The 13,959-nt window shown below is 42.2% G+C and overlaps 2 protein-coding genes across 2 annotated transcripts; both read right to left on the bottom strand.

Moving 5' to 3' along the window:
- Positions 1-618: 618 nt before the first annotated feature.
- tmem165 (transmembrane protein 165) lies at positions 619-8,033 on the bottom strand. Its single transcript, XM_038999582.1, has 6 exons — positions 7,865-8,033; positions 2,897-3,125; positions 2,566-2,741; positions 2,267-2,449; positions 1,858-1,963; positions 619-1,542 (listed from the first exon to the last, which is right to left on the bottom strand). Exons 1-6 carry the CDS (start codon positions 8,009-8,011, stop codon positions 1,466-1,468), a joined length of 918 nt encoding a protein of 305 aa, XP_038855510.1. The 5' UTR covers positions 8,012-8,033; the 3' UTR covers positions 619-1,465.
- On the bottom strand, positions 7,865-12,166 carry srd5a3 (steroid 5 alpha-reductase 3). The gene is made up of 5 exons (XM_038999581.1): positions 11,900-12,166; positions 11,495-11,649; positions 11,171-11,362; positions 10,137-10,268; positions 7,865-9,226 (listed from the first exon to the last, which is right to left on the bottom strand). The coding sequence occupies exons 1-5, from the start codon at positions 12,118-12,120 to the stop codon at positions 8,967-8,969; spliced, it is 960 nt and encodes a 319-aa protein (XP_038855509.1). The 5' UTR covers positions 12,121-12,166; the 3' UTR covers positions 7,865-8,966.
- Positions 12,167-13,959: the final 1,793 nt, after the last annotated feature.

The raw sequence follows: 13,959 nt of genomic DNA, 5'->3' as shown, positions 1-13,959 counted from the left end.
TAGTTAAATGCATTTAATTCAAGCAATGAATTCCACAACCTCTGTCTAGTTCTGTGACACCTTATTAGTTGAACTCAAAGTTCAAACACATTGATCGTTGAGGGTGCTCAGAAATCAGTTGAATGGACCAATATGATATTGATATATTTGTTTGGGAGTTTCATCCCTTGGACCCCGGAGTAGACTTAAAAATGAAAAATGCATTTTAATATCCGTTCTACCTCTTCTATTTCAATGGTGCTAACCATGCTCTGCAACATAGGTAAATTAGGTTGTGTGAAAACCCTGAGACATTCTGCATTTTAATGGTGCTGTAATATCACTAAGGAGTTTGCTGCTATAAATTAATTTCTAGAGCCAGATCATTCCTACATAAACTAAACATATTGGAACCTTTTAAAGCAAGCAGTGCTGCTTGCGCCCCTTATTACATTTTAAAATGAATAAAATGTTTTTAATTGAGAAATCCCTCGTTTTGGGCATTCACTTGTGATGGACAAACCAGAAGGCAGGCGTCAATTGCTTCTCGCAATTTTCGGCAATTACTGATATCCAGGATAACTTAGTCATTGCATAAAATGTAGGGGCTAGACAAGAATTTATAAGGTAAGAAACCAGTCTTGGCATGACAGGTTTTATTGAGTATTTACATTAAATCAGGCTTTAACAATGAAGTGAATATCGCAAACAGCGTACATGTACACGCTTGGTCGGTCATCACAGGGTACAACTTGTCAAATATTGACAATGTAGTGACATTTCCCTGTGCACTTTAAAAAAGTATACTGTCTACAGTACTTCAGCTAAAAATAAAATAAAAAGTTAACATTAACAATCTCTGCTCAAAAGTTGTAAATAAATACCCTAACCAACCACTTTCAGGAAAGGTGTTGTTGACAATGGCTCAGGTCTCAAAACATGGCAGTGAAGCTATGAAGTATTTTGTTCCATGATTTCTTCATCAGTAGGCCTCACACAACCTCTTCCTAAACCGTTGTAGTAATTTGAGTGGTAGATAACGGACAGACTGGCCCTCCATGGTATTGCCCTGGAGTCAGCGTTCAACCAGCAGTGACTTGGCTGCTCAACAACACTGAGCTCATGCTGAAGAGGGGAGGAGTGATTCCATCCACTCAGTCAATGAATGAGCTGCTCTTAAATCATAATAACCGAGGATGGGGAACGAATTAATAAAACAGACCCAAGCTCAGTACTGACGGGCCTGAGGGAGAGGTAAGTCTTGTCCTGTGTGTAAGCCACAGGATTCAGACTGGTGAGGGATCACAGACTCAGTAAGACAAGAGGGCAACATTCACACAGACACACTCACCCATTAGAGTCCCATTATAGAATATTCTCCATATCTCACCCACACCATGAGTACAGTACAATTGTCATACACACAGAGTCAAGAGTACAGCCTCTCCAAATACACATAGTTGAGCTTTACAGGTATGTACTCCAATCAGATTCCAGCATCTGGCTTGATGAAGAGGGCAGAGAATGCAAAGGCCAGGAACATTATCCCACCAACGATTGTAACTGAGGAGGAGAAAACAGAGGTCCATAACACAATTCCAATGACTACTAGCTACATTCATTACAGTATAGGCCAGGGCTCTCCAACCCTGTTCCTTGAGAGCTACCCTACTGTAGGATTTCGCGCCAACCGCAGTTGTAACTTCTGATTAATCGAATCAACCTGCTAATTATTAGAGTCAGATGCGCTCGATTAGGTTTGAAGCGAAAACCTACAGGACGGTAGCTCTCCAGGAACAGGGTTGGAGAGCCCTGGTGTAGGCTATGACCACAACCAGGAACACATTTTTATTATTCAAGTGAGGAAAAATATATCACCAGTTCTGACAGAGATCTTCTGTGCAATCATCCTTCCTCCAACCACAGCCAGTCCTGTGCACAGACAGTGTCCCAGAGTACCACCCACCGCCACTCCAAAAGGATCCTGAGACAGAGCATTTGTTTATGATACCTTTAAGCCTCTCACAGAACCAACAAGTATCACAGTGCAGTAGAAAAAATGCACAACAATAATTCCCTAACAATATAATTCCTTTTGAGTATATTACACGTACACAGCAACCCTATATCCTGATCTTAATCATGAACTCGGACTTTAGATCCACAATGAATGCTTTGCAGCCACACTTCAGCATTTTAGCTTGAGATCAGTGTAACATTTGCCAGCATGTGCCATTTTTACTAGGCAAGCAGACTCAGACTCCATAGTGGGTCTGTCAGGACTCACCTCCCGGGCAGCCAAGATGATGGTGGTCAGCTGAGAGCGGTCTCCCCACTCTGCAAGGAAGGTGAGTGTGAAGGCCTGGATGAACACAGGCGAGATGAAGCTGTGCCATCTCCCCTGAGGATGGCTTGACCCTGAGCCCAACTCCACATCTGAAGCCCCATTCACCAGCTTAGACCGCTGAAGCTATAGGAAATAAGAATACAAACCAAACAATGAAACCCTAGACCAAGAGTTACAGCAGGGTAATATGAAAATTACTAACATGCAAATGTAGGTGTGGGCAGTGTGTGTTTACAGACCTCCTCATCCTTCTTTTTAATCTCAGCCTGCACCTCTTCCAGCTCCTCCTGACCCTCGTCTGGACTCATTTTCAGCCCCTCTCTCAGCATGCGAACACCAAAGATGGCAAACAGAGCCGTGGACACGTAGTATGTGTAGATCCTGGGGATGATGGTGGTGGCATAGCCAAACATCACTGAGAAAACATAAGAGGGACTTAGTAGGACAAAGAACGGACTGTACAGAACCAAATACTCAGGGGGACATTCAGACAAACCCAGGATGGATCCGCATATGGCACCTCCACTAATTGGGATACATGAACAAAATCCCAACAATCCATCCACCAACCTGAAAGGCAGGTCATAACGCCAAGCGCTAGCATTGCCCCTAACAGCACAGTGAGGCGGTTGTAGCGCATAGCCATGATGGCAGCGATGAAGAAAGTCTTGTCTCCCAGCTCAGAGACAATGATGACAGAGATGGCAGCAACAAAGGCATGGATGAAGCCCAGGTCACCAGATTTGCTGGAATCATTTTCACTGACCTCTGGGCCAATAGCATGAGCAGTAGGTGTTTTCTGTTGAAGGGGGAAACAAATGTCAGTTCAGTTCCACAACAGGTTAGCCATGAAAACCATGTTTTAATTTGTCTTTTTGTACACACAGTATTAGTCAAAAGTTCTTTATTTTTACAATTTTCTACATTGTAGAACAGGGGTGTCAAAGTCAAATGGACGGAGGGCCAAATAAAAAATTTAGCTACAAGCCGAGGGCCGGACTGTTCGAATGTTCATTGAAAATTTTTTAAATGACGCATATAGTCTAGTGAACCTAATTGAACCTACTGAAAACCTAACAAATATATTCCAATATGATCAGATAAATAAAGCAATATTTTCTTATGGCTCTGTCAGTAATCTTTAATTTTCAACAGACACAAAAGACAAATTTCCTTTATATAAAAATCCCCATAACATGAACATTAAATGAAAGAAACCGGTATTCAAGGCACCATCAGTAGCCTATATTTTCTATTTTAGCAAAAGTGGGCTAAATTTACTTCAAAGAAAAAAACAATAATAGCAATTTTCTATCATCCACTCAACTGAAATATTTTAAAAATATAATTGGATTGAAATACAATAAAATAAAGTGCAAAAATCTATTAATCAAAAACAACACTTTGTTTAAGGAGAAGTAACATGCAGTGAAAACAAATATTAAACTTTAACTTTTAAACTTGAACTGAGTAAAAACTCTAAATATGTGATTGCACAGTAATGTTCACTTGTTTGAGGTTGAGGGTGATACTTGGTGGTGTCCCATCTTTTCCACAAGTTCATCAATGTTCGGGGTAAGGCTCTGAGCTGAGGAAATCCTCAGAATTGAGTGGAGGTGTTCAGCAGTAAGTCGACTTCTGTGTGATGTTTTGTTCAGGTTCATCAAAGAAAACAGTTGTTCACACAGGTATGTGCTGCCAAACATAGACAACGTTTGAGCAGCCTGGATGCGCAGCTGGGGCATTGTGTCGGGGAGGAAACGGGCGAACTCCGCAGCACCCACTGCCGCATATTTTGCCCTCAGTGCATCATTGCATTGGAGGTCAATCAACTCCATTTGGAGGTTTGGTGGTGAGCTTTCCACGTCAACAGCAAATGGGTTACCGAGCAGTTCCAACCTGCTTTTTTGTGCTTCAAAGTCAGCAAATCGGCGTCGAAAGTCAGCGGCAAGCATACCTATTTTATCAGCCAACTGTGCGCTCGGGAACGCACTGGTAGAGAGCTTCTCTTTCATGGTCTGGCAGCTGGGAAAGTGGCTCAAATTTTCTTTCCGCATCTGCGTCTCCCACAGAGTCAGTTTGGTTTTAAATGCCTTCACTGTACTGTACATATCAGAGATGACATGATCCCGACCCTGCAGCTGCAAGTTCATTGCATTCAGATGACTCGTAATGTCACACAGAAAAGCCATTTCACACAGAAACATTTCGTCTCGGAGTTGTGTTGTGTCTTTCCCTTTGCTGTCCAAGAACAGACAAATCTCCTCACGAAGCTCGAAACATCTTTGAAGCACCTTTCCCTGGCTTAGCCATCGCACCTCTGTGTGATAAGGCAAATCACCATGCTCCGTTTCTAACTCCGTCAGAAATGCCTTGAACTGGCGGTGATTCAAACCTTTGGCTCTGATAAAGTTAACTGTGCGCGTGATGATGCTCATTACATGCTCCATTTTCAAGGCTTTACCGCACAACGCTTCCTGGTGTATGATACAATGATAAGCTGTCAGCTCACCTGTCGCGTTTTCCTCTTGCATCTTTTCCCGTATCTTCGCCACCAGTCCGCTCCTGTGTCCACACATCGCAGGTGCTCCGTCGGTTGTCAAACCCACGAGTTTTTCCCAAGGCAGCTCCATCTCATTTACACATCTTGACACCTCTTCATACAAATCATGCCCCGTAGTTGTGCCATGCATAGGACGTAAAGCCAAAAACTCCTCTGTCACGCTTAGGCTGGAGTCCACTCCGCGGATGAAAATTGACAACTGGGCAATGTCAGAAATGTCGGTGCTCTCATCCACAGCCAAGGAATATGCAATGAAATCTTTTCCCTTTTTCACAAGCTGCTCTTTTAGATTGATGGACAACTGGTCTACTCTCTCGGCAATGGTGTTTCTGCTCAGACTCACATTTAAAAAGAGTTGCCTTTTTTCTGGGCAAACTTCGTCACAAACTTTAATCATGCAGTTTTTGATGAAATCCCCCTCCGTAAATGGCCGGGCTGATTTAGCGATCTCTTCTGCCAAAATAAAACTGGCCTTGACAGCAGCCTGGCCTTGTGATTTGGCTTTTTTGAACAGAGCCTGTCGAGATTCCTCTGCCTTTTGTAGCCTTTGTTCCATGTCCATATTCTTGTTTTTGTCCGCGTGTTTCGTTTCATAATGTCGTCTCAGATTATACTCTTTCAGTACCGCCACACTTTCTCCACACAGAAGACACACAGGTTTTCCAGCTACCTCCGTGAACATATACTCCGACTCCCACCTTGTTTGAAACCCCCGGTTCTCAGTGTCCACCTTCCGTTTTGCCATTTTTGATGGGTATCTGAAAGTTAATTTTACTGTGATGCTGACGACTGCTGTGCCAATAAATATTGAAATGAAGCAGCCTACTGCTCGGTGCGTCACCGTTGCATTGTGGGAAATGTAGTATTGGTGCGTGTAAAAGATCTGCGGGCTGCCGGCTTGCTGCGGTCTGCGGGCCGGTTCTAATAATAAATCAAGATCATCCCAGGGGCCGTAAAAAACCTTCTCGCGGGCCGGATGTGGCCCGCGGGCCTTGACTCTGACATATGTGTTGTAGAATAATAGTGAAGACATCAAAACTATGAAATAACACATATGGAATCATGTTGTAACCAAAAAAGTGTTAAAACAAATCTAAATATATCTTCAAAGTAGCCTCCCTTTGCCTTGAAAGCTTTGCACAATTTGTCATTCTCTCAACCTGCTTCACCCGGAATGCTTTTCCAACAGTCTTGAAGGAGTTCCCACATATGCTGATAATTTGTTGGCTGCTTTTCCTTCACTCTGCGGTCCAACTCATCCCAAACCATCTCAATTGAGTTAAGGTCAGGTTTTTGTGGAGGCCAGGTCATCTGATGCAGCACTCCATCACTCTCCTTCTTGGTCAAATAGCCCTTACGCAGCCTGGAGGTGTGTTGGGTCATTGTCCTGTTGAAAAACAAATGATAGTCCCACTAAGTGCAAACCAGCTGGGATGGCGTATCGCTGCAGTGGTAGCCATGCTGGGTAAGTGTGCCTTGAATTCTAAATAAATCACCTACAGTGTCACCAGCAAAGCACCATCACACCACCTCCTCCATATTCAGGGTGGGAACCACACATGCAGAGATAATCCGTTCACCTACTCTGCATCTCAAAGACACGGCGGTTGGAACCAAAAATCACAAATTTGGTCTCCTCAAACCAATGAACAGAATGTCCATTGCTCGTGTTTCTTGGCCCAAGCAAGTCTCTTCTTCTTATTGGTGTCCTTTAGTAGTGGTTTTCTTGCAGAAATTCGACCATGAAGGCCTGATTCACGCAGTCTCCTCTGAACAATTGATGTTGAGATGTGTATGTTACTTGAACTCTGCGAAGCATTTATTTGGGCTGCAATTTCTGAGACTGGTAACTAATGAACTTATCCTCTGCAGCAGAGGTAACTCTGGGTCTTTCTTTCCTGTGGCAGTCCTCATGAGAGCCTTTGCGCTTGATGGTTTTGTATCTGTACTTTTTTAAATTATTTTTTTATTTAACTAGGCAAGTCAGTTAAGAACAAATTCTTATTTACAATGACGGCCTAGGAACAGTGGGTTAACTGCCTTGTTCAGGGGCAGAACGACAGATTTTTACCTTGCAACCTTCCGGTTACTGGCCCAACGCTCTAACCACTAGGCTACCTGTCGCCCCAAAATGCCGCACTTGGAAGAAATGTTCAAAGTTCTTCAAATCTTCCGGAATGATTAACCTTCATGGTCTTAAAGTAATGATGTACTGTCATTTCTCTTTGCTTATTTGAGCTGTTCTTGCCGTAATATGGACTTGGTCTTTTACCAAATAGGGCTATCTTCTGTATACCACCCCTACCTTATCACAACACAACTGATTGGCTCAAATGCATTACGGAAAGACATTCCACAAATTCACTTTTAACAAGGCACAACTGTTAATTGAAATGCATTCCAGGTGACTACCTCATGAAGCTGGTTGAGAGAATGCCAAGCTGTCATCAATGCAAAGGGTGGCTACTTTGAAGAATCTAAAATATTTTTATTTGTTAAACACTTTTTTGGTTACTACAAGATTCCATATGTGTTATTTCATAGTTTTAATGTCTTTACTATTATTCTACAATGTAGAAAATAGTAAAAATAAACTAAAACCCTGGAATGAGTAGGTGTGTCAAAACGTTTGACTGGTACTGTATATTGGAAAGTGTACAGCCGGTCTCATTGAAGCAGGTAGTCAAAGTCACGTAGACTGGGGGTATAATACAACTTGGTAGTTATTAGAGTTCAACTTCCAGACTAGGACTAGTGACGACCAGGACAATAACCCAGCTAACCATGTTTTCCACCTATGGCATGTCCCCAAAGCATGAACCCAGAAAGAGGTCAAAGTAACCGAGTGAAATAGATACTGGTGGTGCTTTACACATCATCTTACTCTGGCTATGCGAACGTAACGGCGCTCGCTAGTTAGCATTATTAGCTATGTGGAATGCTTTCGAGTTGCTAGTTAGATAACTAGTTTCTACCTCTTGTTGCGGTTGTTCTTGGACTGGTTTGTGTTCCTCCTGCATCCCAGAAACTCCGGCTGACAACACCGCGACAACCAGGGGCAGCAGGACACGCATCACACTTCTGTTAGCCCTTCCATTCCTTCCGCCGGCCAGTAGATACATTTTAACAAAGGGAAGCAAGCAGATTGTGTTAAAATGCTGATAAATAAAGGCAGTTTACATAAGCGTATGGATTAAATGATCAAAATCACTGCCCCTGACTGCGTAAATCACTCGATATAATTAGCTAGACGTAAACTACATAGCTAGTTGGTGTTGGTAGAAAATCTTGCCGATTGAACCATTTAGGATATAACAATTTCTGTTTTGGAGGATAGAACTCTTACGGGATTTTTAAATTGTGAACATGCTACCTGAAAGACAGTAAACCACTAATGTGATTGGATCGCTAAAAGGAGGACGCGTATGTAATCTGCTAACGTAACTACTGTGCAGTACTGTCATTGGCTACTTCAACTGTCAATTTGTAGATGTCATGGAAAATGTCAAGGTAGAGAGACTTGCAAATGCCAACCAATAGTGGGAGGGAAGCAAATGCAGCGAGAGCAAGAGGCTCTATGAAACTATACTATATAGTAGCTACACTTTAATGTAGAGTAATACAAGTGATCAAATAAAAGCAATTCAAATACTGTGATCATTTAAAAAATGTTGGAAGACTTTTCTAAATATTGATGTCATTACTGCGATTTTAAATTGGGGCCAATCTCAGGATATGGACACCGAAATGGACACCAATGCCATTCATTATCTAGTGGAGCTGCTGCTGTCAGTCACAGCATAAACTGGGCTAGGGCCTGGCGTAAACCCTGCACCTTAATTAAGTCACCTTAAGTACGGAAGCCAAGGCACTCCCTTATCAGTCCTTGCCAATGTACACAAACGATTTCTGCTGTTAACAGTGTCCTTATCAATCTTGTCCTGTTAATTTTTTTAATCTATTCTATTAAAAGATAGATATTCAATGCAATCATTTCAACAAACAAAGTCTTTAGATTTATTTTTCTGGAAAATTAAGTTGTACAAAATAAATGACATTATTCATATCAGGCATCAGTTACAATAAATAAGGGAGGAATGCTTTGCGATGCTGTGGGTAAGACTGAAATTTGCTTGTGTAAAACTCATGACAGAGCTGGGCGGCCAGCGCCTGGTTGAAGAGCACATAGAGGACAACGAGCCACCAGGTGAGAGCGTGACTTCCAGACACAATCCCCAGAGACACATAGATCAGCAGCTCAGCTAAGTAATGAGGACAGGAGACCAGCTCAAACCAGCCTCCATTGGGAACCCTGTGGGCTAGAGTCTCCACTGTCCCTGCAAAAGAGGAGAACAAAACACAAGAACAAATGTATACAAATTATACAAAACATATTCATGAGGGGAAGCTAAAAAGATGTTAACCAAATGAGTCCCACTGTATTGCTGGCACATTTTGGATTTATAACCCCTTTTAAACAGTGTGTTTGAGCTAGAGACTACTGGGTTTTACCATTGGATTCGTCTATTTCTTCTGCATCCGTAGTCTGTGTAATTAACCGGGGCTGAGCTAGAGCAGTGTTTGTGAGACAAGGGTGGATTCCGAAGGGGCCCGGGGCCGGGTCCTTTATACAAAAACATATACAGAGTCCGAAGGGTTTGAGCTACAAAACTATTAAAAGCTTTCCATGAGAAGTCGAGACTCTCACAAACACGCACATGTTTTTGCTCTATGATGCTCACAAGCCACACAAGAGTCGTTAGAATGCAAGATGTTCTTCTACAAAGATCATAGGAAATCCCAGGACATAGTGTCTATACTGTAATAAGCTCACATAGTTGCTGTCAAAAACACCACACAGTTGTCACTGACTATTTGGATATTCATTTCCCAGTGAACAAACTATTTCTGTACTTACAGCATTCATAAAAAATAAAAATAAACATTTTTATCATGTTTTTGCTTTGGGTGACCTTGTTTTTTTTATTGACATTTGTCAATACAACTCGTGAATGCAAATGATTGTGTCAAAGTGTTTTGTGTGCTACTTGTAGCCCTCGTTGTCCTGAAAAGAAAATGGTAAAACACTTCATTGTGAGGCTAAATATAAGGCCTGGACAAAAAAAGCAGATTTTTGCTCGGGTCTCGGGACTGATAGGGTTAATGTGATCAAACATTTACTTGCCGAGTGTCCTCTCGGAGTGATTTTGAGCTAATAATTGAGACATCTTATCTGCATGACCTCACCTGATCCTCCAGTGCGCAGTCTGGCCAGCAGGACCAGGGAGCGGTGCTGCAGCAGAGAGGCCCAGGAGAAGAGTACAGCTCCAGCCACATGGTACCACCTCAGCTGGGAGAGCAATGGGAAAGCAGGGCTCCCTACCAAAACAACACCATCAGTCTGGCATCAGCTGCATATCAAATCATATCACAATTACATATAATACACTGAAAACATATATATACGCAACATGCAACAATTTCACCGCATTACAGTTCATATAAGAAAATCAGTTAATTGAAATAAATAAATTAGGCCCTAATCTATAGATTTCACATGACTGGGCAGAGGCGCAGTCATGGGTGGGCATGGGAGGGCATAGGCCCACCCACTGGGGAGCCAGAAACACCCACTGGGAGCCAGACCCAGCCAATCAGAATGATTTTTTCTCACACAAAAGGACTTTATTACAGACTGATATACTCCTCCGTTTCATCCACTGTCCGGGTGGCTGGTCTCAGACAATCTGCAGGTAAAGAAGCTGGATCTGGAGGTCCTGGGCTGGCATGGTTACATGTGGCCTGCAGGTGCGAGGCCGTTTGGACGTTCTGTCAAATTCTCTAAAATGACGTTGGAGGCGGCTTATGGTAGAGAAATTAACATTAAATTCTCTGGCAACAGCTCTGGTGGACATTCCTGCAGTCAGCATGCCAATTGCATGCTCCCTCAAAACTTGAGACAATCTGTGGCACTGCACATTTTAGAGTGGCCTTTTATTGTCCACCAGAGCATTTCCCAGCACAATGTGCACATGCTGCTCAATCCGCTTCTTGATGGATTATCTTGGCAAATGAGGAATGCTCACTAACAGGGATGTAAACACATTTGTGTACACAATTTGAGAGAAATAAGCTTTTTGTGCATATGGAACATTTCTGGGATATTTTATTCCAGCTCATGAATCATGGGACCAACACTTTACATGTTGCGTTTATATTTCCGTCCAGTAAAGATCATCAAACAGTATGTGAATTGTGAAGCAATACAATACAAAGCTCACCTTCTTCAATTATCAAAGGATCCGAGCACAGCACTGTCAGCCCCAGTAAAATGTAGTAGCCCAACCCAAATATATACTGAACAATGTGAATGACCCCATCTGAGAACACGCTGACCAAGTGGCACTCCAGTAGTCGTCTAAGAGAATGAACCCATAACAGCACCTGCACCAGCACAGCTGACACCTGTGGAACTAAAGAAAACACGAGTCAGTATTCTACAGGCACATACAACCTAATATGAGGAGTTGATCTTACCAGGTGCCAACACAGCAAGTGAAAACAAATGAGGTAACCATAAAATATCCCAAATCTGGAAAAGTTACCTTGCCTGACTGCCACTGGTCCACCAGTAGTCAGGAATCCCAATATGTCAGTCAACCATGATGGGAATTTCTGGCCCCATATAATCATGTGAAGTGACAGGACAATAAGCAAACCATTCCAGCCAACAGATATTGCATAGAAGTGCCAGAACCATCTACAAAGAAGAGGTTAAATTAAAATCAGTGGCCTACAGTCAGTCAAGTGTCATCATCATCAATCGGGGCTCTAGTCTTGCAAAACCATTCGAAATCTGGACTTCCGATCAGCTGTTACATTACGTTGTGCTGATGAAATGTCCACCCACTAAAATAAATATATGGAAGTGAGTAATTTAAAATATAGTTGAAATATGTTTTCCCATTTCCTCAAAAGGGCCGAGCCCTTTTCCTGACTACGAGCATTACCTTTTTGGGATATCAAAAACACGCAGCCAGTGGTCTCGTTTCAGTGGTCCCTTGGTTTTACCGTATCGGATTAGATCCTGGAATAATATATACAGTTTTGAATGCTCACATCCAGTCGGCAGGTAACGTGAAAGTCTGTGGACACAAAAAGCTAAGAGAAAGCATAAAGCCAAGGATAACCACAGGAAATCAATAACACAAAATCCTAAAAGTGTTAGCATTGTTCGGTCAGGCACTCAAAAACCTCCGTCTGGAAACACCAATGGAGCATTCAAGTTCCGATGCACAACTGCTGCAAAGGGACTAGTCTCGAAAACTCGACACGACACCGACCCTTGACAACGTTGCGTAGGGTCGGGGTTTGAAGACTACATAGGGACAGTCGTGTATTAGTTAGTTCATCAGATAAATAACCACCATACTGTATGATACATTACTGATAGAACTGATCCAATCAATAGATGATAAAAAAACAACGATTCATTAATGTGCTGTTGATGTTACAGGTGTAAACAGCAGGTGGCAGCAAGAGTTTGGCCAGAAGACCTCTGAAAATGTATTTTTTTTTACGGTCTCTGCCTCTGACAGCCTCTGACTTGACTGCTCGAGCCACTGCCTGAGAAAACAGCTCAGAAAATCCACAATACAAAATATCCAAACTGTCATTGCATTGACTCAACCTTATAGTGTCATCCAGTGACTGAGGTGGGAACTTTCATTGAACACATTCATGTCTTGCTTTCCTGTAGACATTTTTAGTTCAGCTTTGGTACAGCAAATGTAGGCAGAACCATGCCATTTCTTTCCTTTAAGGGCATTCTGTTGGAGGCGGTATGCGAGGTACAGCAGCTCCAGCAGTCAAGACCCAGTCAGAACTCTAGATATCAAAGTGAGTGAGGGCCTGTGTTTATGTAGAGGACAATGAGCCACCAGGTGAGAGTGTGACTGCCAGATACAATCCCCAGAGATACATAGCTCAAACCAGCCTCCACTGGTAAACATGTGGGTTAGTCTCCACTGTCCCTGCAAAAGAGAACAACAAAACACAAGAAAAAATTTACACAAATTACACAAAACATATCCATGAGAGGAAGCTAAAAAGATGTTAACCCGATGAGTCACACCATATTGCAGACACGTTTTGTACTTCTTACCCCTTTTAAACATAGTGTGTTTGAGCTACAGACTTCTGGTTTGTACCATTGGATTTGTTTATTTCTTCTGAGTGTATGTAGAGTCTGAATGGTTTGAGCTACAAACTATTAAAAGCTATCTATGAAAGCTGAGACTCTGACAAACACGCACATGTAACATGCTCTATGACGCTCACAAGCCTTGGCTTCTGACAACCCTAAATGAGAACAGGAGAGGGATGGCTGACAATGGCTTTGTTGGCAGATGGTTGCCTCTCTACTGGAAAATCAGGGCACGTTGTTCAAAGAGCATAATAACAAAATAACAACAGAATTTACAGAATCGTGGTGTTGTTGTTACTCGACTGTGTTGAGTTAATTTCCGTTAACTCTGAGTGAAAAAGACATGGGAGGGGCCTCATTATCGTATTTCCCTGCATGCTTTGTTGTAGGTTGCTTTTAAGAATAGTTTGTTTTAATATTTATGTTTCTGTACGCACATTGATTGATTAATTGATCTTATACTGCACAAAGATAAATAACATCGATTTTTCTAAACTATTCCAATCTGTAAATGCTTGGACTTATTTCACAAATTATTGAGATGGTGGTTCAAGTTTAGATGGTTTAGGTAGTCTCCTTTATCAATCTTCCTTACCTTGGCAGTCATTCTAACTGTAGTTGTGGGTGATGGAAAGGTCCAATTGTTGGCTATCCTAACTCTGGCTGAATTCCAATGGGAATTATATAACACTTTGCAAGGCAGCAGAATGTGACTGGCTGTTGTGGCCTGCAAACCAGGAGTTTAAGACCACTGTGTTAGGGTAACACTAAGTTGTCGAAGTATGGTATTGTCATAATTAATTACATTTTTATGATAAAATAGTCACTTAGGCACTCACTTGGTAAAGGTTACAGGAATGAAAG

The sequence above is a fragment of the Salvelinus namaycush genome, chromosome 8, assembly GCF_016432855.1.
Source record: "Salvelinus namaycush isolate Seneca chromosome 8, SaNama_1.0, whole genome shotgun sequence".
Taxonomy (NCBI): domain Eukaryota; kingdom Metazoa; phylum Chordata; class Actinopteri; order Salmoniformes; family Salmonidae; genus Salvelinus; species Salvelinus namaycush.
This window is presented reverse-complemented; position numbering and strand designations above follow the sequence as displayed.

Coding starts and splice junctions, on each gene's coding strand:
- tmem165 (XM_038999582.1), bottom strand. CDS start 8,011: ATGTATCTACTGGCCGGCGGAAGGAATGGAAGGGCTAACAGAAGTGTG. Junction 3,126..7,864: donor AAGAACAACCGCAACAAGAG/GTAGAAACTAGT, acceptor CCCCTTCAACAG/AAAACACCTACTGCTCATGC. Junction 1,543..1,857: donor GAAGATCTCTGTCAGAACTG/GTGATATATTTT, acceptor TCTCCTCCTCAG/TTACAATCGTTGGTGGGATA.
- srd5a3 (XM_038999581.1), bottom strand. CDS start 12,120: ATGCTAACACTTTTAGGATTTTGTGTTATTGATTTCCTGTGGTTATCC. Junction 11,650..11,899: donor GTTTTTGATATCCCAAAAAG/GTAATGCTCGTA, acceptor TCTTCTTTGTAG/ATGGTTCTGGCACTTCTATG. Junction 10,269..11,170: donor TCCTTTGATAATTGAAGAAG/GTGAGCTTTGTA, acceptor TTGTTTTGGTAG/GGAGCCCTGCTTTCCCATTG.